At 44.7% G+C, this 27,204-nt stretch overlaps 1 protein-coding gene across 5 annotated transcripts in view; it reads right to left on the bottom strand.

Annotated features, from left to right (window-relative positions):
* LOC144179609 (sex peptide receptor-like) overlaps positions 1–27,204 on the bottom strand; it is a 429,469-nt gene that overhangs the window by 55,836 nt on the left and 346,429 nt on the right. For all 5 annotated transcript variants that reach the window (XM_077708023.1, XM_077708025.1, XM_077708022.1 and 2 more), the window contains one exon: positions 2,902–2,956. In XM_077708023.1, coding sequence (XP_077564149.1) covers positions 2,902–2,944 — 43 coding nt within the window. In that variant the 5' untranslated portion in view covers positions 2,945–2,956. The remainder of the gene's footprint in view (positions 1–2,901; positions 2,957–27,204) is intronic.

Below are 27,204 nucleotides of genomic sequence, written 5' to 3'. Positions count from 1 at the left end.
ATCAGCCTTAAAGTTATTTCCTCTATTCTCATTACACCGAGAATAAAAACATCTATTTCCCCACCTACATCTTCTAAACATACAGGTGGGTGTTCATCAAAGGTATTTTATACCGCTTACTATGAAATCGCCTTGTTAGGATCCTCTCCAAATTACTTGTTCCTTTCCTGTTCAATTTATCAGTGCATGTAAATAAAATTCACAAATAGAAGGAACCCTTTGTCCTTAATGAACAACAAATATTCGCTGATGTTTCGACGATCAAGCGAACCTACTCCTAAATAACAAACTACACATATTTGTCACCTCGTACTGAACCAAGCCACGCGAGGAAGTGTCACCTACCGCTGCACGGCGGAGCATTTACCCGCGCTACAAACACCCCATGGCCCCAGCGTAGAAACGCAGCAGGTTACACAGACAATTGCACATATCTATTCAGCTGTTTCAGAAACGGCAACTCGCGAGCAAAGTAGTCCCTTTACCTTTTTATCCCCTTACCCCTTTATCATTACCTCTTTAAACATTCGGTTCACAATTTAGGGTGCCGTTATCGGTATCTGGCAGGACGTGCCATGCGCAAACAAGGCTTTCAAGGCAGGGTTGACATATTTGCAACCAAAGTGGCTTGGAAGTTAGACTGTACCTCACGCCGTGTCTTGATGAAGTGTTCTTTATGAAGTGTATGATTTTACTACCTGATTTATGATTATCGATGACTTTACACGCTGAACTTCACATCACCTCTGAGGCATCGTGTGGTGGAGGATGATTGATCAATGTTGTTCAACTGGGGTTTTTCATGCGCTTCAAAATCTGGGCATACGGACAGTGCAGTTTCTACCTCTACGAGGGATCCCAATTCTCATGCAGTGAATACCAGCAGGGGTTCCCAATTCTCATGCACCAAGATTTTAAATAAATTGCAATGGCGCTACCCGAAGAAAACCTAGTGCACAATGTTTGCAGAACACTGGAGCAGCGGCCAGTACTGTATTCGTTAAGAAAAAAATGGTCATGTAATTGTAGTTATTTACGTAAATGCAGAAGTATTTTCCAAATCATTAATGTGTTGATGCGGAGCTTCTAGGTACCCACGAGGGGCACCGAACTGTGGTATTATCAGCAGCGTACTGATTGCTTGCTCATGTTTTATTCCTAATAAAAAATCACGCGAAATTTGAAAAATACCACGTGATGACGCTTGCTCCCGTATCATAAACAAGCGCCCTCAAATAGGGAGATTGAAAACAACTGCTTTGCCTGACACACCCCAGAACTAGCAGCGCGTCACCTTGATAATGGCATGCAAAGAGCCCCATCAGCAAGTTTCGCGGGCCGTGTGTGGCTGATAAGGAACAAACGAAGCCGCCATTTTGTCGTTCTTCTTTTTCTTTATTTCATTCTGGCTAACTTAGACGAGCGTGTTCGAGGGCGTTGGTTTATGATGCGGGTGGTTGCGCCGTCACTTGGCTATGTTTTGTATTTGCAGGGCTTCTTTATCCGTCCGAATAAATGAGTACGCAATTAGCACGTCGCTGCAAATTCCGCAGTTATTTTCTGCTTGTGAGTATTTGCAAGTGCCTCATTGACACATTAACTGTATTAACAGTATTAACAGTAACAGTATTAACATTAACAGTATTGGCTAACATTAACAGTATCGCCGTCACTTGGCTATGTTTTGTATTTGCAGGGCTTCTTTATCCGTCCGAATAAATGAGTACGCAATTAGCACGTCGCTGCAAATTCCGCAGTTATTTTCTGCTTGTGAGTATTTGCAAGTGCCTCATTGACACATTAACTGTATTAACAGTATTAACAGTAACAGTATTAACATTAACAGTATTGCTCGAGTTGGATAATTATTTAAAATTACATAACTAAATCTGATTAACAAAAATCTACTCGTCGCTACTCCACTGCGCGGGGAACATTATGCATGAGGTTTTCTTCAAGAAACTATTGAGTAATTCTATAATTTTGGTGCATGATAGTTGGGTACTCTTCATTACTAAACCGTTTATTGGATGGGCATTGGTATTTCTCTATAACACAATGGACAAGTGGGTGAGTTGTACTGGTGCGTGGCTGATAACAACTGGTATATAAGGCAAGAAGTGTTTTTTTTTTATTCTTCAAAAAAAACTGCAAATGCTTGCTTCTTGATAATCGGACGGGTAAAAGCAAACGTCAAACAATATTTACATTCCCAACAGCGATTTTTTGTGCCTCCTGGTATTGTGTGCAAGATTGTGTTACGTTTCAGCAATTATAGTAATTATAGTAATTACAGTACGATAGCCAATTGTTCTCTTCCCAGCGGTACGCATTTCTAAAAGACATTTCACGTTGATATTCGTAGGCCAAAAGAAATCGCTTTAATAGACGCCCCAACCGTCATTGGGAATGTGGCCAACAATAAAGCGTTAAGGGCTAGTAGCCCTAGAGCAAAAGCAAAATAAAGCGGGCATTTTTTTGTCATTACAGCCACGAGTTTTGCACACTTCCGTATATCTTAGCCTCCAGGCTGGCTACAACACGTGCCACACGGGGACTACTGATTTTTATACTGAGCCGAAGAGGCCAGGTACAATTATTTCATCGTAGTTGCGAGGCGCAATAAGGCCCTCAACTTTTTAAAATTCTTTGTTTAAATTCTAAACGCTAGCGTGCCCACCGGCTGTGCCAGTATTTCTAAAAAGTTACTTTGAAATATATCCTAACACGCAATAGAATGGCCGTTAATTGAAGACCTGAGTTACGGTCTAGTACTACAGTAGTTTGCTGGAGTGGACAGTCTCTATGCTATTTTTTTTTTCAACTCCAACGTTCGCTTCTGCATGACTGAGTTTAATGGGGTACGCTTTAATGTGCTTTGTACAAAGAAGCGCGACTTACCGCTCTCGTATGTCGTCATGACTTCTTCATCCATATTTTTCATCAGAAATTTCACCTGGAATTAAAAAAAAACAATGAGAAAAAGTGATAATATAATACCGCCTTAAGTCTTTACACAACGAGTTTAAAAGGCTGCCCAAGGCAGTCGTACATCATTTTCTGCCACTAAGTGTTACAATATCACTTATCAAAGGTAAGAGATCTTATGCAAGGGAACAAGCTATTATGGCGCAGTTGCCAACGGCTATTTATGTGCCACCTCATTGCGTGTTGAGGACTACTTACAATGCATTTGACTACCTTTAACGCGCATTTGTGTTATATCAGTTACGTTATAGTCGGCCGCAGTCTCATTAGACCGGGGCACCGCAAGTGAGGTCAAAATTTTAGTACTACTATATATAGTTCCTATAAGCAGTTCCTAAGCCTTTAACATTTGGTAATCTTTAACGCAGACCAAAATATGGGCAGAAGGCGTTATTGTTTTGTTGTCGCGCTCAACGGCACCCGCGCTCTTGTGCGTAACAGCGCAACGCCTTGTCCACTGACCCATCCAGCGCATCACTTCGTTGCCTTACGATTACAATAGCAACTCTATAATCGGGAGTATTATAAATTTAGTCTTGATTTCCGCAACTGTAGACAACAGCAAAATAAACGGTGACCCTTGTACTCTACCGCTAGCGGAAGGTCTTTGTGTTTCTTAGCGTATTGTTAGAATAGCACAGGTGACACTGTTGACCAAGCTTTAACCAAAAGAGGGAAAAAATATGTTTATATGCGTCCACGTAATCAATGGTCCTTGGTGAAAAGTTAGCACCAGCAGCAAGGCACACAGATTATAGAGACGTAGTGAGGTGAGGTGTCGTGAGTGAGCATGTAGGCGTACTGGCGTGGTAAATTGTGATCGAATTTGCTTCTACGTGAAATGTACATACCTACTTTATATAAGGGCTAAATCAGGCCGACCACACAAATCCGCCAACAAGGCTTCATCATTGCACTCGAAGGAATAGGCACGCACGGAGGAAAGTCAAACGACAAAGGAATGCAGTGAAGAAGTCTTTGCCCAGCACCGCCAGGGGAAGTATGATTTCGCATTTGAAGCACCTAAGCATACTTACGTACCTCGAGAAACTTTAGATCGCCCGTCATTTAGAAGGTAAAGGAGAACGAACACTATCTGAACCAGTGAACTGTGCCTCAAATGGTCGCAATTCTATGCACCATAGAAAAATAAGAAAAGGAACGAAGCACTATTCATTCCCGCAGGAGCCAATAACAACGTTGTTTCTTGTCCTCCTCATCAGTTGATACATCTGTTTTTCTACGACTTCTCAAGCCGGAGAACTTCGATAATAGGCATGCACAATGTGCGTCTAGTGTTGATATTGCTTTTTCTGGAATCGCCTGACTTACGCTGGCTCGTATAGAAAGTAGTCTACGAACGCGGAACGGAGACTCCTGCCCACAGAAAAGTCCGCGCAAACATTCCGCCCCAATGTTTCCGGTTTTTCTGTATTTGCTCTCTTGTTTCTCCGATGTTGTGGTCCCCTCAAATAGCCCTAACCGGTCGTCGTCTTGCCGCATTTCACGCGCCGTTTCTTCTTGCCTTAGTTTCTCGCGAAGCATACTACGGCCCCCGCTTTCGCGCCATTTGTGCCCTTCGGCATCTTCTCCGTTTCTGACTCGGCACTTGCGGGAGCGTCCATGCGAGCTTTATTTGTGGGCTTGTGCGGCTGGCTCCCGGCGTTTACTGCGACAGGAGAGCGAGCGCAGAGCCGAAAGAATGGCTGGCGTCGCAAACACATCACTTCCATCTGCCTGCCTCACATCTCGAGCGGAACAGGGGAAACGCCAAGAAACGACAGGAGCACAAAAGCCCCTGTCTCTGTTTCTTCTTTCGGGGTTCTTCTCCACAGTCTCTTGTCCACTATCGCCTTCGTGCAGACAGATTCTCCCTGTTTTATTCCCAAAGAGAGATTTACCTTGCCTGCAATGCATCTCGAACTCGCACGTCCCTAGCGACACCCCGCCATTCTGGGGGAGATTATTTGCGAAAGTCCTTGAACAAGCCACCGCTACCACCGCTCGGGAGAATCAGCTCGACGAGTACGATCGACACCGAGTCGGTAAAGAGGCCGTCTCAAGGAGCAAAAGACGTCACGCTAATCGTCGAATTTCTAGCTGAGTTATTCGCCGTCTTCGATAAGTGCAGCTATCAAAGGCACGAGTCAACTGCATACGTAAAATGTGGGATCAAGCGCGATGCTTGTTTTTGGAGCAGCTAAGCGGTCTTATTATCGAAGAGGTGTTGGTGGGACACGTCTCGAGCTCAGCAGAGGAAAATTTGCGAACGGCCCTTGGGACATCCGCAGCCCCAAGTTACTGTGCAGCTTAATGTTGTTCTTGTTTGGTTTTTAGCGTGCCTCAAAAATATACGTTTGTTTGTCCACTTTAATATCATCGAATAAAGGTTACTAAACTCCCACGAGATACAGTTTGTCTGGTACACATCAGGTAAAAAAATACCAATAAACTACATTGCCTCGAGATCGAGATTTTTTGAGCGTCAAAACCTGCTTATTGTGTTGGCTTATTTAAAGCAAACATTTAGGATCAGAACGTTCCTATTTCTTCAACGTTTTATTAGCCTCGTTATACAGAAAATGATTCTACACTTTTATCACTCTTCAGCACTCAACATAGTTTAAACACAACGTTCATGCAGGGAACCTCTTCGCGATGGAGGCGGATAAAATGGCATGCTGCATGCCGAAACAGAAATTGGGCCCATCAATTAACAGTCCACTTATATTTTTAGCACCTATATTCAGTGCCTAATAAAAAAGCAGGTAGTGTTTATTGTGAGGTTGTGGCTTGCCGTTATCTAGCTGTATAATTGTTATGGTTGCCTGGCATATTTATCAGTTCTAGGGTGAGGGATACTTTGTACACAAGTGTGAATGCACGCGTAGACAAAGTATTTCTGGAGCCAGTTGTGCGTCTTATTATTATTATTCGAAGGCGCGACAAAACTATGTTCCCTCTAATATTCAATGAATGAAAGGTCGTGATCGAAAACACCGGTTGAAACCACACGTACGGGTTCCGTAAAAGTAAAACAGGACGCCCCCGTGAGTTAATATGAAAGTCGATACCCAATGCCCGACCGAAAATTTGGGCCTACTTCCGTTCGGGTCAACACTTTGACCTTCTCTATTCCAGTCGTGATAACAAACATATGTAGGAGGGTAGTGTCCTTTCTCTCGCCGAGGTGTCAATAAAACCGTTTTGTATTTACGCAAAACAAAGATACCAGGTGAAAGATGTTGGCTGACAATAAAGGCCTAACTGCTCCTTTACCGGGCTAGAACCGATGGAAAGAAGCAATACATTCGACACTGCGCGGCAGAAAAGACGAAAAGGCAAAAATCCCGGACCATCTATACTAACGTGAAACCTGGGGAGGGGCGAAGCATGCAGTGTATACGTGTATTCTTGAGGCCTTGTCGTTTTTGCCAACAGAGAGGAAACCATTGGTGGGGAGGGGTATACAGCTTTGCTGCAAATGTCTTTTGTCTTTGAAGCACGAAGCTCTCTAGCGAGAGGTGTAAACGAGTTTCCCCGTGTTTTAGTAGCGTGACTACGTGAGACGACGATTACGACGACGACAGGAGATGTGAACAGCCCCATCCCCTAGGGGGCGAAAAAAAAAGCAGGTATGTGCGCGCTGTTTTGCGATTGCAAGACAAAGCGGAGTGCGGAACTTTAAAATAAGATTTCGAAATTAATAAATCTGCATACGCGACAAAGAGAGCAGGTATAAGCTGTATTTATTTATTCCGGGGTTAGCATGAGGAAAGCAAATGATGCGAGGCGATCGCACAGCAGGGCGTAGTTTGCCAATATTTAGAAACGGCGTTTTACAAAGGCACAAAGCACGCATATCGTGAACCATACTGGAATATAGGGTAAATAGTAACGCGAAACAGACTTGTATCTATATGTCAGTCGCTTGCAGCGTTGAAAATCTTACGAGTTCTCTGTACCGTACCAAAACCGCAGAACATCAACCCTGTGACTATAGGTAACAGCAAATGCTTTTTAGAACCGGTTCTTTGAAGTTTTTGTTTTTGCTTTTTTCTTTGGTCTAACGAACGTACTAGAGCCACCGCGTACATAAAAGAGGATACAAGGGGAAAATACAAGAGCATACAAGGGGAGAATATCGACGTAAAGCACAAGATAGTGTTCTACAAACCCAAAAGCAATTTACAATAGTATCTGTTCATGATTGCCAGTGCATGGCTGATTTGTGAAGAATATCGGGCCAATGTAAAACAAACAGGCAAGGTCTTTGGGACCATCATAATACCATTTATATCACAAGGAACTTCATGTGCGGACATGTGCTGTGAGAGCGCAAGCCGTAGATGCAGTTTCCTCGTCGATAGCATCGTATTCTCGTATTTGCGTACACGCATGTAGCAATCGACGCCGAGGTTATGTACAGAACTACTTAGCTCTTGGCAATAGAACAGCTCTTTGTGAATATGTACTGGTTTAAAATGCCTCCCCATTTTCGCAGGGGTAAGCCTTCTCTGCTCTCAACACTGTCCCGTACAACGCACACATTCTTCACCTTGAAATATCAAACGGGCTTCGAGACGCGAAGGCACTGTCACTGACGTGCTGCGTGCTCGCCCGGCATCCGTTCGGGCAAAGATTGAAACACACGCCCCAGAGTGTTGGTCAAGAGTGCACTTAGAACACGTGTGAGACAAGACGAGGAAGGGACGAAAGGTGAGAGCCATGAACGTGTGGCCAGATTAATGAGGTCGCTGAAGACCGCTCCACCCAACACCCAGGTACCCGCCCCCGCACAGACACTCGCCTACCTTAACACAAGAGTAGGCTGGCACGCGATGAGCTCACCTTTATCAAAATCCAAGCAATTTATTGTTTTTACTTTTGATGAATGAATGGCCTACGCGGCTTTTACAGGAAATAGGCTTGGGCGCCATCCCATCGGCCTTCATTGGATCGCGCCGCCCACGGCAGATGCCGCAGTTGTGATGTAGGCCACGCCCTGGGTTCACTGCAGCGCTTTCTACACCGGCGCACTACGTCGAAACGAATCTCCTCTACCAGTGTTTAGAGCACGCCAGCGAATGGCGCCCACGAGCTTTGCTAAAGGTCGGTGTGAACAACCTGACATTAGTCAAGGAACCAGAAGGTAGCGGCAATTAACTAGTAATTTCATTCACACATGAGTTCAGACGCTGCTTACTCAGAATTTTGAAAGAAAACAGAGAATGAATCAATTCCAGAAATTGCTGGCTTATAAGGTTGACATTCTGAAAATGTTTGCTGACATTTCAATGGCTGAATCAAACTTCAAAGCGTCTCGCGAACGTAACACGATGTCGTGTCTCTTACAACCATTTCCACCCGGGAAGGCGCTTTTGTTTTACATCTGTTGGATGGCACTAACAATATTGGTGTGGTGTAGAAATCAGATCTCTGAGGTCGATAAAGTAGCCTAAATTTACAAAAAGTAAAGTTCAATTTTAAACTACAATATCGACCTTTTTAATGGCATTCGCACGTGATTATTGCACGGATAAGTATTGATTCGTTTTGATTCACGCCGATTAGACTTACCCCAGTGACGGCACTCAGATTTCTTACCTGTGAAAGATACCATTCTGTCACCGCATAGACGACAGACAGCTGAGTGGCAACTTTAAACATCGCCTCTTGGATTTTTTCACTGACGAACGTGTCGCCAGTTTCACAATGAGAGCGCTTGATACGCCGTGCCGGGGGCAGCCGCGCTCCTGTATTGCGGCGCAGCCATCAATGGCGCTAGCAGACGCTCGACGGTTTCGGGGATTAAGAAGGGTAAGATAGAATATCGTTCTTGAGCGTGTGACTCTCATAAAGAGATCTAAATGTTCCTACTCGCTCTTTTTCATCCCTGTAAACGGAGATCGTCTTCGAGCGCCATTGATGGCAGCACAGCAACTTTTGACCGAGGCTACGTCCTGTACAGACCCGCTGAGAAGAACATATCACTAGGCAGCTTTCCTTCTGTTATAGAACAAAGGCGCTAGCTTCGACATGATTACTGGGCTTTAACGATGTTTGTCGTTTTTACGGTGGGACTGCGAACGACATCGCCTGAGCCATCGATGACGCTTACTGCTGTAGCTGGGTGGTATGCGTAGTGAGCCGCGTCCTTGCATCGCACATGGGGGTGGTCTGAGTATTTCTATTGTAGGAATTGTGCTCGTGTTGTGTGCGCTGAGCGTGATGCTCAGGGTGCATATTTCGCGAAAGCGGACCAACCTCGATAAGCGTACGGATGCCCTGTGGCACAGTTTCCGATCGGGGGTGGCATCCGCTATCTGGTAGCGTATACCTGCCTCAGCACCGTGCGGCAGGTCGATGTTTGCCTGCGCCGCTATAGTTGGCTGACGGGGGGCATCAATAGTCTCTCGTACCGTGCTGTGCACCCCGAGTGCTACCAGCTTGCTAGTGGCGGTGTGAGAAGGGGGGCCTAGCGCTTGCTTGTACACCTCCCGCAGGAGTATGTCAAGTTGGTTCATTACACCCCTCCGTCTAACGACGATGATGTTTGAGTGCGAAGCTTTCTCTAAGGGTATTCATTGGTTGTTGTCTGAGTTTGAACCGGTTTCGACAATGTCGAAATGCCTGAGTCGGATAGACGCCGGCTTCAGAACGCGAGGACTCCAGGTTTTATCCCTGCCAATGAAGAGCTCGTTCACTTCATCCACGATCATTCATTAACACCGTCATAGAAAGTTGGCTTTTCTGCATGGCGCTTTCGCGTTACAGACGCCATATGTGAAAACGGGGCGCTGTCAAAACAGCACACGACGAAAGGGCACGCGACAGAAGAGCACCGACATAACAGCACGGCGTCAAAAGGGCACCCGACAAAATAGCACGCGACAAAACAGCACGGCGTCAAAAGCGCACGCGACGGAACAGCACGTTGACAAAACAGCACAGCGTCAAAACAGCACAGCGACAGAACGGCACGATTTTATGGTACGCCTAAATGGGCAAATATTTAGATTTTACCATGAATAAAAACACTTTAGTGGGCGCAAACTGCTCTCGCTGAGGTTCTCTTCACGTTTCGTTACTCTTTCTCTGGAAAAATACTACGGCTTTAATTTTTACAGCATGTGGGATATCTGAAATGAAAGAAGCAAAATCCAGGCACGACATTTGGTAAAACTTTTGTTCCTTTTTAGGTAGCCCTACAATTTTATATGATAATAATAATAATATTATTAATAATAATAATAAGAAGAAGAATAATAATTTATTTCCGAATTTGCCGCTGACAGTTCTCCAAGACTGGTAGGCCCGGATCATTTCGTCCGCAGGCTTTCACATCTCTCCCAAAGTGGACCGCGTTAGCACGCGCTAAAACCGGTGACCGAGTCTAAAGTCAACGCCTGCGCTACGAACCCAAAGGAAATACTGTTCGCCCGGAATGCGATCAGAGCAAAATCGGTAATAAAAACCGCAGGGTGTCTTGGTATGTGTGCTTTGCGCCGCAGAAACATTTTGCAATTTTTTGATACGAGCTTTTTATTTTAGCGCCGTCTATGAAGCGACCGCCGAAACCTCCGCGCTGGGCTGTTAAGTGCGCCGTTCTTTGCGTGCATCTGCTCGGAATCCGTGCATTACCGAGTGAACCGTAGTGGTTTGGCGTTAAGTTAGCGGTTGCAGTGCTTGTGTGTGTGTGTTCTGTTTTGTTTTCATCATCTGCGGACGGATTTTAGGTCCTGATTTGCTGCCAGAGCGGGAAATTCCGACCCCGGCTGTTGAGACCAGCAGCAGTAGCAGTGTGGTGGTGGTGCCGGTGGTGCTCCGCAGTTCCGCGATGAAAACGTACCGGTATGGCACCGACTGACATAGAAATCGATATCAGGGAGTAAATACGTGTTTTCAATGCCACCGTGCTTGTTATGTTCCCCGATTAGTCATGTTTACGGAAGCGCGGACGTCGAATGCGGAGCGCGCATAGCATATGTGGGTCACGGTGATCCGTGCTCGCGATGGACTTTCGACGAGGCGATTGCTACGCTGTTGGCATTGCAATGCAATATAATCTTTCTTAACTAGACTTATGACGGTTACTGACGAAACGAAATTACCCGGGTGGAAAAATAACGCGACCGCAAAACTAGTCAAATTACTATTCGAAGGTTGAGCAAAAGGGTTGACGTTCGGGCGAGTTAATATTGGTTGATCATGATCGTGATCATGATTGACCTAACTCTGCGCAGCGCATGTGGCCTGTCGCTCGGAGCCCACCTTTGTGAAACCGTTGCTTTCACCACAAATGCTTTACGCGACCAGCAGTAACTGTTTTGTAATTGTAATACTTTAGAGTCCGTGGCAACGCAAAAGGATTAAAAGCTTTTCCTTTGACCGCGTTGTGAACAGGTTGAGCTATTTTCCAAATGCAGCGTTCACGCGTACCTCGAGCTGCGTTTCCACATTTGGCTGCCTGCTTATCCTGGTATCGACCAGCAGTGTGCGATGGAGAAAGTTATCCTTTCAAATCGTTTGGCAGTGTAATGCGTTCGCCTGAAAAAAAGTAAACAAAACGCCGTGATTTTAAAGGTTAGATTAGATTAAAAGGGGATGGTTTAATGCCAATCGGCTGTAATGACCAAACAATATATGGTATTTTAAATTGACTACAAGGAACCAGAAGTTATTGTAGTGTTGTATTGTATCGGCGCTCGTGAAAGATCCCAAGTGGTCAAAATTAACCCGCAGCCCTCCACTACTGCGCGCCTCATCACCCATGAAGCGTCGGGGCGTTAAACACCATAATGAATGAATCAATCAATCAATCAATCAATCAACCAACCAATCAATGCTGTATTGTAAAGGATAAAGTTGCTTCTAACATTTCAGGGGGTTCCGTTCCCTGTCGCAGCTTTGCGTGTGATAAATGGATTTTGATCCGTCTGCTTGCCGTCCAAGTGCACCCAACAAACCCTGGAGTTGGTCGTTGGTACAAAGTCGTTGCGATTTATCCGCTCTTTCCAGCCCCTACAGGTGGCGCTGCGGAAAACAGCAATGGCGGACGAGACGGTGATCGGGCCTTCGTAGCAGCATGTGCCCCAGCATCAATAGCGGCCTAAATGAAACTTCGCAGTTCCGCTTGAAACAACTACTTTCTTGAAACATTAACACATGCATGCGTTGCCGATTGCGAGACAACATTCGATTCGTTTCAGGGTGTCTGCTGCGGTGTAAAAAGCGCTGCATGCGAGGCAATCCGCTGTGCATGGCTCAGGCCTAACTGAAGTGGTTTGAGAACAATACCGCCTCATTGGGCAAACAACCTAATACATAATGTGCAACGCTAAATTTTGGGAGATTATGCTGTGTAAGTCGCCGAAGTGCACGTTTTACTTAGGCGTGTTCATTTTCCTGTGTACATACTAAGCAGAAGCCCATGCGCACAATGCGCGGGCGATATGTGCGTATTGCGGTGTTTTTCTTAGATGTCCTAAAACCTAGTTGTGACTTTGGGCAGTAAAACCGCGAAGACTAGGCTCCTATTACGTCGTATCAAGTGGTATACAAACGAACATGCTAGCATTATATATGTAAAAAAAAAGGTAAGCGTACGTGTGATATTGAAGCGTACATGAAAATACAGGCAGTACTTTACAGGTGCACTTTTGGCTTGTGATAATTAGAGAAACCTCCTGGCTGTAAGTACGTTATGTTGATTTGATTGTCGGTAAGATTTTTAAGTGCGTGAATGCTTATAACCAAAACCAAAACGGGGGCTACAAAATGCATTCAAGAGCTCGCATTTGAACTACCAGATGAGGTTACTACATTGTCATTGCTAAAACTTCTTGCTTCGACATATATATATGTATTTTTTCAGTCATTCATCAATAAACGCATCCCCACATTTGCTTCTCGCCTTCACGTGCAAAAATGTTTCATTTGTTTCTTTACTGAAAATAAAAGCAAGCGGATTTGTGGAATGGAGCGAATTTAAGCTCATATAAGCGAAGATTGGTTGACACATTATGCGGCAGTGACTGTAAATAGTATCCGAAAAAGGCGATCACAAGGTTGTACAAAGTTCCTACAAAATCGGCGCCCTCACAGCAAATAACCAATAAATGTGTTAGCCATAATTCAGGAAAGAATAATTCAGGCACCACCCACGCATGTGTGGGTCCGAAAGACTTCCGTTTTTCTCCGCAGCAGACGCCGATGAGGCCTAAAACTCTTTCATTTACCTGCAGCTTCTATAGCTTCAAGAAAGTTGAGCGAATATAAACGCGCGTTCTGCCTGTATTTCCCGGTTAATTACGCGGCATTGTCGATTACTATACTTGCGATTACTATTTTCCTTTCGCTTCTGCGAGGCTGCAAGGATGCCGCCGGCCGGCTCCGCCGGAGCGTCCGGTCCGCCGATCACCGTCTCCCGGCTTCAGACAAATTCCGCGCGGCGTCACTAGCGTCGCTGGAAAGAGCGAATCAACGGAATCCACCGATATCTCAACTCTGTGTGCGTTGGGAAGCGATGCCGCAGAAACACACCGCAACCGCACTGCATTTTCTCCAGGCAGTGTCGTGCACTTGCGTGCTGTCAGCGACTGTTTCTCGCTTTCTCTGGTTGTTCAATAACCCACCACCGCGCAGTGCTGACCAGGCGACGTTTGCGCCTTGAACGGCATCGCAGCATTGGCTAAAACAGTTGAAAGTTCCGCAAAAACTAAGCACGCGGCGCGAAATACTCCTCAACTACGCAGTGGAGCACACCACGCCGAGCGATGTTAGCAGCCCAGCGCGCTCAGGCAACGCTGGTCGGCCGCCGAGAGAACTGGTTTGAGAGTATTTTCCTCCTTTCCAGGCTGCTTATGGAAAATGGTGTATAGCAGGGGAACACCTCATTGTACGTCTCCGCGTGCGCATTGTACGCTCTGCGTTCCACAGCAGCCACAGCCCCTTTGTTCGTCTTGGCGGCAACAAAAGCCGACCCAACCCTCGTTTTCTTGGAGGAGAGGGATGTGGTCGAGGGGAAACGAGAGGGGGCAGTTGCTAACATGCGCATTGAGTGGAGGGATTTTGAAAACGAGCCAGTTTATTTTGAGAGCGGGACTTGGAAACAGGCAAAACGCATTCAGGTTGTTTCGTGGTCCACCCGTTCTTGCATCAATCGTTGCATCAATCGTTGGCTTTTCATTGTACCATGACAAGTGACAGTCTTTGATTCTCGCAATTTCTGGGAGAGTAAATCCGTCAGAAAGATGCACGCGAACATGTTTATGTATTTTAGCGAATGAACTGCATATGTTTCTGCACAAATGCGGTTCCCAACAACAGAGTTTGTTGTTTATGGTGGGTGACCTGTTTTTATGAGCTCACCTGCTGCCGTCAGCAATTGTTAGGCCCCCGCAACACGCCGGCAAATGGACCTTTTACCAGTACCGGTCCCTCTAGCGGCCGCCACGGCGAACTAAAAATGGCAGTAAGGCACACCCCCAAGAAAGTTTGGCTTTCGGAGAACTTGTGCACAAAATATCCTGGTCCTGCAGCCCCTCCCGCACTGACCCGTCACCCGCACCTCTCACATGAATGTCACGGTAGCAGGGGAACGTTCTCGTGACTAATCTACCATGTTCGAAGCGCCCCCCCCTCCCTTGTTTTTTCATTTTCCTAACCCCCTCACTGGCATCCATGTGCTGGCAGCGTGGACAGTCTCAAGCGTCTTCGCCCCTTTTCTTAGAAATCCATTATTGTATGCACGTACGAACCCACCATCAGGAGTCCAAAGAGAAAAAAAAGAAAACGTGCAGATTATAGCCACTCCCTAAGCAGAAAACAGAGGGGCGCGCTTTTGTTTATTTTGCCCGAGGTGCCTGCCAAGTATGGCGGACCGGCAGCCCGCGCATGCGCAGATCGCTACTGGAAAAAGGTCCATTGAACAAAGCATGTTAGCCAGCAGTCTTCTAAGCCTTGCAGCAAGATAATCGTCATAGATAATAGCTATATGTCATATTTTCGGGGAAAATCAAAAGTATCGAAGCTGCAAGCTGCAAAAGTATCAAGGACCAAAACCTTAGTGCCGCTTCGCTTGATTCTAACTGCAGATATCGAAGCATTTCAGATGAAGAGCACAGTATCGCAGCTTAGGTAACGCAATAAACCATTCATCGGGTAAAGTTCGTTTTTTTTTTAAATAGCGAGAAATCGGTGAGCGTGATTGCTAGTACAGCTTTATGTTGTCTGATATTCAGTGGTGCCGGCCCACTCCAATTTTCGATACATCATGTAACCTAAATAATATTGTGCCTGTAAAAGCGCTCACTGCACAGCCTGAATCGTGATACTCGCTTCTCAAGCGTTAATAAATGAAAGGATACAAGCAATGGAAGCACGGGAGAACATACTCGTACGACAACAAATTCGCATGCAGCATTTATTTCAAATAATTTCAGCCTTAGCAAATATATTATGTACGGACCGATGCAAATACATTGTGCACAAATACAAACATGTAAAGACAAATAAACTGACCCCCTCCCTGCTTCCCTTATACAGGCGCTCATGCATAGGTGAAGTAGTGGTGGGACATTTTTTTTCCTACTTTGAAGTTGGGACATGTTTTCCGGCACCATTTGTTCCGGGACTATCAGTTCCGGGGCCAGTAGCTCCGGGACCATTTGTGCCGGGACCATATCGCCCGCACATCGTGCGTATGGTCTTTTGCTTAGCAGTTACACAGGAAAAAAAGAAACACGCCTAAAGTTTAACGTACACTGCGATGACGTATACACTGCAAACACCCCACGAGATTAGCGTTGCACATCCTAAGCAGTTTTTTTCGCAATAAGGCGGGTGTTCGCGAACCACTTCCGTGCGGCCGGAGCCATGCACAGCGGATTGCGTATAACGCGGCTCTTTTTACGCCGCACCAGGCACCCTGAAACAAATTTAACGTTCTCTCGCATTTAGCAACATATGGCTGCGTTTATCTTTAATAAAGTAATTGTTTCTAGTAGAGCTACGGGCTTTTGGGCCTCTATTGATGCAGGCGCGCATGTTGGTATGAAGGCCGGATCACAGTCTGGTACACCATGATGATTAAGATGATGATTATGATGATGATGATTAGAAGCCCTCCATCTGTATCGGGACGTCCGTTGCCACCAACCAACTTGCCTGTCTTATTCTACTCATTAAACCTACCCTCTATTACCCTAACGGGTTAGCCCTCCGCCTACCGAAACTCGCTTCTCCTATTGCCGTTTTCCGCAGCGCCACCTGTAGGGGCTGGAAAGAGCGGATAGCGTTGAGCCGCCGAGCCAAAGAAAGCGAGTTAGATGCCCGCAATGGTGGTTGCATTTCAAATGAAGGAGAAGAGCGAACACGCCGGAGTGTCGCCGTTTAAATGCACGCGAAGAAGTGTGAAGTCCCTCACTGCGGAGCATCCCATATTCCAAATTTAGCGTTCTGGTTGTGAAGCCTAAAAAAGCTGAAAGAAATAAAAACTTTTGTGTGCTTCTTTTATTGAGTCCGCACTGCGAATACAAAAAAGAAAAACGGCATCAAGGCAAGAAAAGATCTTAACCCGGTACCGAGGCATGCTTTGCAGCGGCCGTGATCTTTCGGCTCCCACAAGAAGATCTTCTCTTGCTGCTGTGTTCTTTTTCTGCTGTTTTATCGAAAGTGTAAAAAAAGAACAAGTGCCAGTTGCAATAGGCATGCCTCAGGTTATCATGAGCCGCTGCAACCCAAATCACCTGGAATATGATGGAAGCGAAAAAGCCGAAGTGTAATCCTTAAGCGCTACTATTCTGACGGATAATTTGCTTCTTACTGAAGTCCTACACCACTTAATTCTAATTTATACATGGGGGTTTCATTTGTTTAACAGCACAGAGGAGCTCTTATTGGGTATGAAATATTTCCGCAACAATATTGCGCGTCAAAGCAGCGTCCGCGAATATGAGCTACTGTGGATCGTGGCTCATTGGTGACCCGGCAGCTCATATTCTTCACTTTAGTGAAAAAGACCGTCACTATACATCGAAGTTTTCAAAAGAATGGCTTCAATGAGCAAATGAATAATTCAAACAACATTTATAAGAAAAGTAATTAAATAATAGAGGATCCAGGAACAATCTTTAGTAAATTAACACAGAAAAAAGTGTTCACGAAATATGCAGATTCATGGCTCTGGGTTAAATTACCACGAAAAGGGCACAGATGCCGTCTTCATAAAAATAGATCCCTGAATTCATGACCAAAAACCAATCAATACAACGGGATCGAGGAACCACCTTTAATAGGCAATTACTGGAGTAGTCGTTTCATAGAAATAATTGCACATATAACCATGCGTGAAAAAGAAAGTAATACGAACAAGTAAAATCTGTAATTGATATCAACGGCTCACTATTTTGTGTTGCTTCAGCCTATCACAGGCACACCTAAATCTCTTCCTGTACCGAAATCGCCCTCCACTGGAATATGCGGGTGCCTAAATGTCCATGTACTGATATGTTCCTGCACAGATAAGTCTTGTAAAAATAAGTTCAAATGAATGTGCTTTTCTATTCCTTACTTGCCGCAGAGTTTGGATTCCGTTCCGGCTAGTCCACTATGCCATACCACCTAGCAACGCCACCGCACCCAACTTTTACAGTGCTCATCTCTTGCAGTGTGCTGTTTTGTCGTGTGCTGTTTCGTCGCCGTGCTGTTTTGTCGCCGTGCTCTTCTGTCGCGTGCTGTTTTGACGCCGTGCTGTTTTGGCGCCGTGCTCTTCTGTCGTGTGCGGTTTTGTCGCTGTGCGCTCTTGTAGCTGTGCTGTTTTGACGCGTGCTGTTTTGACGCGTGCCCTTTTGACGCCGCGCTGTTATGTCGGTGCTATTCTGTCGCGTGCCGTTTCGTCGCGTGCTGTTCTGTCGGTATACCGTGAAAACACTACAGCTTCGCTTTAGAAACATCAAACGCTGTACAGGTATACAGCCGCAGCTTTGTTCGGTAAGTTAAACTGTAGTTCGTCGAAGTTTCTTCTGGCTAATTCCGCTTATTTCAGCTAATGTGTACGATATCACCAATTATAAACAATCCCCTTTTATTTCTTCACTCATTGACAATACCATGCATCAAATGGACTGCTAAACAAAGTATTATGAAATCACAATCCAAAGCACATCTTTCATTTATTTTGGAATGCCACCGTAATGCGCAATTTAGCATCTTCTCCGTGTCACCACGTGAGCACGGATGAGTCAAATAATATTTTCCCGGTTTTAATTCTTGTACACAGTTTTAGCTGCATTGTAGTTGTTCTTTTTCAGTATAGTTTTGTGCAACGGCCTTTGTTACTGCACCCTATAGATTTCATGGATTTTTGAGCTTTGTCCCTGGGCGTAAGGAGAGGCGTGGAAATATGAAGGGTTGTATACTAGCTAGCAGTGATATTCCACCGCCAGATGGACAGGTGGAGGACATATGTGCTAAGAACCGTAATGTAATCTTTGGGAGCGGGAAGTGGGAGGGTTACCTCCAATGCTTCGCAGAAGCTCTTCACCAATGGTACCCGCCGCGGTCGCTGAGTGGCTAAGGCGTTGTGCTGCTAAGCAGGAGGAGGTGGGTTCGATTCTCGGACACCGCGGCCGCTTTTGTGATGGAAGCGAAAAGCAAGAACGCGCGTGTGCAGGAGATTTTGGCGCACGTTCAAGATCCCCAGGTGGTCAAAATTAATCCAGAGACCGCCACTACGACGCGCCTCATCGCCTGGTTTTCGTCGGTGCGTTAAACCCTACAATCAATCAATCAATTTTCACCAATGGTATAATATCACTGCCGCCAAGCACTAACAAACACGACTGTTAGGGTTAAGCTAGTTGGGTCGCCATTTAAAAAAACACGGAAACACGTCATCGTATTAATGAACCTTACTTTCCCCCGTTTTTTTCGTCAAATATATCCATGCCAATAAATGTATGCCCACATTACCAGAACCGTTACAGAAATGTAATCTTTTATATAAAATGTTTCCTTCTTTTGTGAATATTTCGAGAGCCTAATTTATTTTGTCAACAACAAACTGCCTTTTCCTGATGTGATTGTTACTGCGGCTAAACGCATTTCGCAGTCTTTATCATGTAACGTGTTTTATTTTGCAGCTTACCAAAATGTTTAATTGCTGTGAGATGTACTGTCACATTAGGTGGCACAGACCCGTCAAGCCGCGTATAAATGGCTTTTTGTCTCTGAGCCTGGCATTTGTACCAATAAGTGTCAAATATTGATTGATTGATTGATTGATTGATTGATTGATTGATTGATTGATTGATTGATTGATTGATTGATTGATTGATTGATTGATTGATTGATTGAGTGAGTGAGTGAGTGAGTGAGTGAGTGAGTGAGTGAGTGAGTGAGTGAGTGAGTGAGTGAGTGAGTGAGTGAGTGAGTGATTGATTGGTATAAAAATAATAGAAAAGGACGGAGAAAAATAGAAGACAACGGGGTGTGTCTCCCTTTATTCTTCGTCTTCGTCGTTGTACTGGTTCCCTCTTTTTAAACAATACAGGCCACAGCCGATGTCGTGTCCTACATTCCAGCCCTTAGTAGAAGAGGTGAGATGGTGCGGTTGCTTGGGAATAATTGCTTCAACAAAGCGGAAATACGTCATCAAGAGGAATAACGAAAAAGACGCCACACAAAGAATAAACATTGACTGAAAATTTAAAGTTAATAGGAACGGAAAAGTGCTATGATACTTTCACGCCACAGTTGAGAAGCAGCCTTTCCCACTTTGTTACCGTGTATACGCGATTGTTTTCAAGTACTATGTGTTTACTCGTGTCTTGTAACCGCCATTTTGGCATTGACGCGAACTGCTAGCTCTGCCTAATCCCAATGATTTCTTTACCTTCACGACAAACTTTGCCGACTTCCAATACTTACCAAGTCACATAGCTTATATCGCGCGGTTCGCGATGGCGGTACGAGGCAAAACCCAATGTACGATTTTTTGAAGCGCCTAAAGTATTGTCGATAAAATCTTAATATAAATGACTTCCACAGAACACTGCAATAGCTGTGACATGGACTTCAATCGCACAATGTAAATCCCGTCGTAATATCACTAAAGGCGCGAATGATCGTAGTGTAACATGCTCTCTCTTGTCTTCACTGCATCCATCTTTTATTTCTTTTCCGCTCTCCCTATTAGCTGTGGGTGCGGCCTCACCGGTGTCAAATGTGATGATGTGGCGTGCAGGTCCTGTGACACACGGCTGAAAAAGCAATTTTCTCGCGTAAGGCGTGCACCCATCTTTCCCCGCCACCTTCGCTTCCTCAAAGATAGGGCGTACGCCCCAGGCCGGTAATTCTCGACCGCCTAGTGACAAATGGGGAATCATCAGCCAGATACATAGCCGTGCCGTGTACAAGAAAGACAAATACAGATGGAAGGAATCCCTTCAATCGTAGGCCAAGCCTCAGGTTTTGCGTGTCCTTTGGGAATGGCCAGGGGCGTTTCCTTGTCTGCGGTACGCACTCTTCAGAAATGATCGCCACAGAATGAGTACGAACGCAGTATATAGAGAGCAAAGCTAACTATATTGAAAAATGAGAAAGTGAGAGTAGCGCCCGTGAATGTTATTTGGAGTAGAGGAAGAATCCAGTTGGAGTGCCTAGCAGTTCTTGTTTGGGTGTATTCCGTACCTGTGGAAAGCTAAATTGCCAGTATTATATTAGGGTGGGCCATTGAGTACACCTTCCTGAGTGCATGGATACCTGTGTACTGTTGTTTTTTCTGGTATCTTTCACAACCGCCTAAAACTAAAGGGCCAATGTTGAAATAAAAGCTGCCGTTACGGCATTTGTGGGCGTGAGTGCTTCGAACCTTTAGGAGAGAGCGCGCTGTGTATCTTCTTACACTGTAGGTACTTTTCTCAGGTACACAGAAAAGTATAAAATGCATATAAATCTTATATTACGGAACTTAACAGGCAGGAAACTTTAACAAATAGTCGCCACAAAATCGTGCAACAACTAATGCTGCCCCGGACTAGACATGTCGGTTTGATCAGAACGAGGAAAACGCATGTCATGGAAGAGATGCGTCAGCGAATGCATTCACCCCCCTCATTGCCAATGTTAGGTTTCAACACAGCAAAACTTGAAAACAAAAAAAAAACATCATAGACAGGTCCCGTCACAATTGTTACCCTGCTAAAATATGCCGTGTCCCTTCCTTTTCGGAGTAACAGATTTCTCCGGCCGTGATTAGATCTCCGGATTTTCACCACAAGCCAAGAGGTTTCTTCGATTCCACGTCAATCAAGCATGCTGCATATGTATAAACGTAGCCGTCTTGCGTACGTTAAGCAGTTTTTCTGTGAGAAAACTGAGATGAAGTTCCAACATATGCAGTAGTTTCTTCGTATCATTTCGTATGAATGTATAAAACGGAAATGCAGCAGACTCACTGTTTTAAGCTTTCTAATAGGCTTACGACAACCCAGATGCATCTCACATCAGTGTAAATCTTGTCTCATCTCAAATTAACAAATCTATATCACCAGAATGAGCGATCGCTGGTGTTGTGCCCTGGAGCTCGACCGGAATAGAAGGTTAACACATTCGAAAGAAAAACACATTTGAAAAAAAACATTTCTGACGGTTGCTTGTTAGTAAGAAATGAGGCCTATATCTAAGTCATTGATTTATTTCATTAGGTGAAGAATTGTTTTTTGTTGAACTACCGAGGAACCAGGTAGTGTGTGCGCCCACAAATCTACTGTACCATTTTGTATGTACCTTGAGAGGTAAACCCGAGTTTTCCTATTTTATTTATTATATAACTTTAGACTAAAAGTCAGTGCAATGCTGCGCGTGTTTTCCCGTCATAAGGCTCAGCTGTGCTGTGCGAGCCAAAATCTGGAAGGTAATTCCAACTAAGTGTTATGCCCGAAACTCAAATTACCTGTAAAACTACAACCCCAGTCATTTAGATTCAGTTTGCTATTACCTTAATATCCACGCGTAGGTTTCAGCCAAAGTTCACTAGCAGAAAAACTGGCATGGAATCTGCCATTCCGGAAGCTGCCCACAGTATGTCATTACTGTTGCTTTAAAGCCATTGCAACCACCAGCTGTTGAACTACACGCCTCTACGGTAAAACTGGTTTGGATTTGTCCGCGCTGCACTTGGCCAGTAAGTTTTATCGCCGCCTGGAAGCGCCCTTTTACGTGGTTCGGTGCCTCTTTCATTTGGCCGGCTGCCGAAGCCAGCGTATCATTTGCATGGAAGGTCAATTTCGGGACGAACCGGCACCTTTGGTCGCAACGGGTTCATTATTTAGGCCGTGCAATGCTCACTCCCGGTCACACTAACTCCCACGAAGTTGCGGCAAGAACAGATACGTTCGTTAGCATACATACGAGCTGTGACTAGGGTGGTTTCGAGCGACTGCAAACTTTATACGTTTCCGCAATTTTAAAACTTCCTACCACGATCAAGCTAACCCTACCGCGGTTACCTTCCCGCGTAGAAGCCTCCACAACCAAACCAGATGGCTTTCATTTGGCGCAGAAAATTGCTCGGAATTTGAAACCAAATGGTGCTCTTTTTGTGGCACTCTACAAGAATATTTGCTGCCTGAAAGCAGTTAATAGTCATCATTTTCCCCAAACATTTTAAATACGTAAAGACCAATTTAGGAGATCTTTCAACATTGTGCTCTGTTTCAAACGTTAAAACCTGTACAAACTTTGCCTTCCCGACACCGATAATATTCAATATCACAACGTGTCTTTCCGCTCACAAGACCTGAAACCGCATCTCGGTTTTACTACAAATTACCTGTACTAAACCATTTTTGCTGCTTCTAGATACGAAGAAACGCGATCATATTTTCGAAAACCGTATTTTCCTGTGCGGATTTCTCAGCATTTTTACGTCAACTGTAGGGCGCGAAATACTTGTTTCTTTGGGAATGAATTTGTTTACTGCCTACGATTTCGTCGCACAATATTTGTTCCCTTTATAACTAGTCGATGGTGTGTAAATATTGTAAAGCGCGCATAGTTGCCAGTGGTGAAGTAGAAAAACACCGCTGGTGCTGTTCGCTTCCGGACATTTTTGTTCTATTTCATGTTGCAGTAGATGTCAGGAGCGACAGGAACTTGCACTGCCATTGTCTCCACTACTGCACCATCGGTGGTGTGTCCTACCACACATCGCGCGCATACAGGGAGTAATCTGTAGAGATTGCTAAGATTCTTGCCTAAAATGCAGAATTGAAAGTAAATTCTGCCGTTTCTTTTCCCGAGTGCTCGTTGCCCTTCAAGTGGAGTAGCTGTGGGAACGCATGCGGCGTGTACATCATTGCGGAAGTAAATGTTCATCCAAGGCCATTTCGAAACCGAACGGACAGCATTTTGTCATTTGTGCTGTTGTCTTTGGTCCGCTCCAGTGAAGTCAAAGCTATCTTACATTACTTCTTTACACACCTATTGAAAAATAAGGGTGTAAATTTTTTGTCCGTGCTAAACAACTTTTGGGTGAAAAAGTAGAGGGTAAATGTAATGGTGTGCGTGGCCACACCGGTACTTCAAAATAGGGACACCGTCAGCACGCACAAAAGATATATAAATTGACAACATCAGAATTAGGCAAGCAAATCGAAAAAGCCGTGGGGAAAGCGTGAACATACGTATGACACGTCGTGCATACGTCTGCATTTTTTGTTTTTATAGCGAGCAATAGTAATCTTTTGCTGGATTCGGCGACGGCGAATCCAGCAAAAGATTGCAGAAATAAAATGTTGTGTAGTAATTTTAAATTAGGTATATAAATCTCAGCACGCACGATTCAGCATTCACCTACACAAACAAACGTTTTATTCGTCATGCGTAGTTAAAAGCTGCTGTAATGTGTTTAATACGCCAGTGCACAGGTATGAACTAGTAAACCCCAATTCCCAATTCTTCAACCTCTTTCTTAAACACCCTTGTCTCGTTCGACAAAGTAATTAAACGGTATTGGAACAACACAGAATGAGGGTAATCATTCTGCAAACATTTTCACATCTTTTATACACAATTACGTTGTGAAAGTGTAATTGTGCGCTCAAAAAATTTGCAATTTAAAATATTTAATAGGTATTCATATGCGATTGTTCAACAAATAAGACAAAGCAGCACCAAAGTTGGTTTCATCCGCGCAGAAAAAGGAGGTCTTTTCCGCTGTTATTTTACTTATGCCGATGACCACTTTTACCCACGACATCGAAGCGAAGACATTCAGGATCTGTAGTGCACACTAGAGAACTGCTTAGTTGCCGTAAATTTGGGCTGCGATAGATGAGTCAGGTCAAACAACCGCCTGTCACCACTAGCTCGTCTTGTTTTTTATATGACGAAATACTCTGCTCGGGAGCTGCTATTTACCCTCGTATCATAGAAATAGTCCCTAAAGTGAGCTGAGAGCAAAGTGCCCACAGATGACCAGCTAGAAATTTCGACCACAGCAACAATGTAGCGATATGTTTTGATCGTATCACACGCCGTTTTTTCAATACTTCATTTTTACCAACGTCCCCGTCGTGATCGGGGACGGTTGTTGGGATACAGTGCTCCGCGTGTCCAGTGCAACACGTATCCTGAATTCTTAGCAACCAAAGTGCCCCACAATACTTGAGCCCCCATTGTTTCACCCCACAACGCCCCACAGCGCTTTACCTAGGCTGAAAACCCAAACTTTGTGTTGTCCACTGCAGAAGCATTTCACTGCACGGCTTGGAACAGTAGCAAAGGAAAAGGCCCGGCGCTTCACCAAAAATGCCATTTTTTCGGTATTTTTAAAACAGAATTTTACAGAACAAGATAAAAGCGGAAGTGCAATAATAAGATCTTCAAGGAATGTGAAGGCGAAAGCCTAGTTGCAACTTCTTTGATCTTCTCTAGACCGTTTTGCGGACCTTTGGGGCCGCACCTTTCGCCACTTGACCAGGCACCAGGACAGCGCCCCTCGAAGGTAGTACTGCCGGGTAGCCATCGACAGGAGCACCGTGTTCGCCCTGGTCGACGCTTTCACATCTCAAGGTGGCTAGCGTTTCACGTTTGGCAATGGCCTAGCCTCCTTTGGGAAGGCTATTTCTCTTTTCTGGCATACTCTGCATCGCCAATTCTCTAAGCCCTCCCCCGAAACTACCCCTGCACTACGGTTTCCCTGGTTCACCATCCCCGGCAATAAAATGCCAGCCGCTGGCAGACTCCCCCGAAATGGCACACTCATCCAATTATATCAGATAATCACGTGAAGTGCAAGCGAGAATGTTGACAGGGTGTAATTAAATGAGGTTGGAAGGGAATACATTATTTATTTGCACAGATTTTGTTAAATACAAATCTTACCAGAAGTACTCTTTTCTGCAAATTTGTTGGGCAAGTTGGTGCAGTACGATTAAAAAAAATAGAGCGCGACTTGGACAACGATAGTAAAGAAGGACGACGGGACCAGCGGTTGTTCCGTCGTCCTTCTTTACTGTCGCTGTCCAAGTCGCGCTCTATTTTTTTAATCATAATACTCTTTTCTGAACCTATTTCCTAAAGCCAGTCTCACTGGCTCAGGTGTTTTGTTCTCGTCATGTACGAAGTTATGAATTGCGTCTTAGACTAACTTTGTTGAAATATTAATAAAGGTGTTTTATTGTTTGGTCATAACGTGTGTCTAAGTGTTGCCAGCAAAGCCTGTAAAGTGCATGAAACCTTCCAAGTAAGGGGACCACGCCCTAAGTATTTTCTCTTTAAAATGTACCAATAAACCTAACGCCTGTATTTTAATAAGTCCGGAACGACAACAATATTTGAATAAAGGAAGAATATACGTTGCCCGCCACAGCACCATCCTGAGTTTTCAGGGTGCGGAAGCAGTAGGTAAGCTTCGGACAGAGCTGCAATAACAGCGTTCATTTTTCTATACCATAGTGTCTGATACTGCTGTTGATTTATGACTTACAGAATGTACCAGAATGAATGCTTTGCATAGCGCCATAAGACTCAGGATTCTGGCCATGTTCTGGTACATAAACTACTGCCTTTCGCCCCACCCCTCACTTTATTGCGTAGCAGCATAAACTGTAGAACGACCTCCACCCTTATGATGAGAGGCACTGGCCTTTTTATGTCACTCAACCTACAAATATGATTCCCTCCACATATAAGAGCAGACAGGCGAAGATTGAGCGCGAGATTAACTAAGATCCTCATGACGAGTGGTATCTACATCTACAATTCTCTAGCATGCGTCTCGAAGTCATTCGCGTGTCGTAGAGCCATTCCTATACTCATAAACTGTAGTGTTTAGTGCAACAAGAAGTGAACTGATATTATTGGCAATTTCGGCTTTGGGCCTTCGAGAGAGTGGTGTTGATGTTAGTTGGTCTTCATTATTTTTACAAGTGGAACGCTGTGAGCACATTACGATGGTGTACCTGCGACAAAACTCTCAACTTGAAGGAGCGATGGAGACACGATAAAAACACTTTTTAAAGATATTGATGTTGTCATCTAGTACTCACAAACGAATTTCTGCATGCTGAGCGTGGGTAGCAGAAGGACAAGAGCGAACTGCAGAATGACAAGGTCACCGAAGCAAAAAGTGGTGCTAGAATATTCTTCTCATTATTGGAGCACTGGAGTGAAGTTAGGAGTACTGACATCGATAGTAATCTGGCGTGCGGACCTACGCTTAAATTTGTATGTGCACACGCATAACCGCCGCTAAATTTCTTCCGAAGATTTTCAGTATTTACTGAGCATAAAACTGTATAAAATGCATGGAGTCGTAAAAAATGTAACAAAGCTCCAGCCTTTACGTGAAGTTTGCAAAACAGCAGACGGGTCGGCAAATTCCATTTTTAGAGTACGTGGCACTACTCAGTATTTTCTCGAACATCCAGCACTGAGAGGGGTATAGAAAAATCAAAAAGATCTAGCAACAACATAGCAGGATAAAGTGCATCAACCATGTCCCCTTGCTCAACTCAAAAACAAAGCCGTGCACGTTGGTCCATCTTGTAAAAATGTCAGTGATACACTGAAGAAACGTAAAGAATATGTGCTAGATTCTTATTCCTAGAATTTTGGACAGCTTGTTTGGCCTTAGCGTTCTTATCTGTTCAGAGATTTCGTATGTCAAGCGAGATGCCTCAATTTCTCATTCACTGCGAAGCAGCA

The sequence above is a fragment of the Haemaphysalis longicornis genome, unplaced genomic scaffold (assembly GCF_048455015.1).
Source record: "Haemaphysalis longicornis isolate Haplotype H1 unplaced genomic scaffold, Haemaphysalis longicornis Haplotype H1 scaffold_4, whole genome shotgun sequence".
Lineage (NCBI taxonomy): Eukaryota > Metazoa > Arthropoda > Arachnida > Ixodida > Ixodidae > Haemaphysalis > Haemaphysalis longicornis.
Note: the sequence above shows the minus strand (reverse complement) of the source record. Positions and strands in the feature narration are given on the sequence as shown.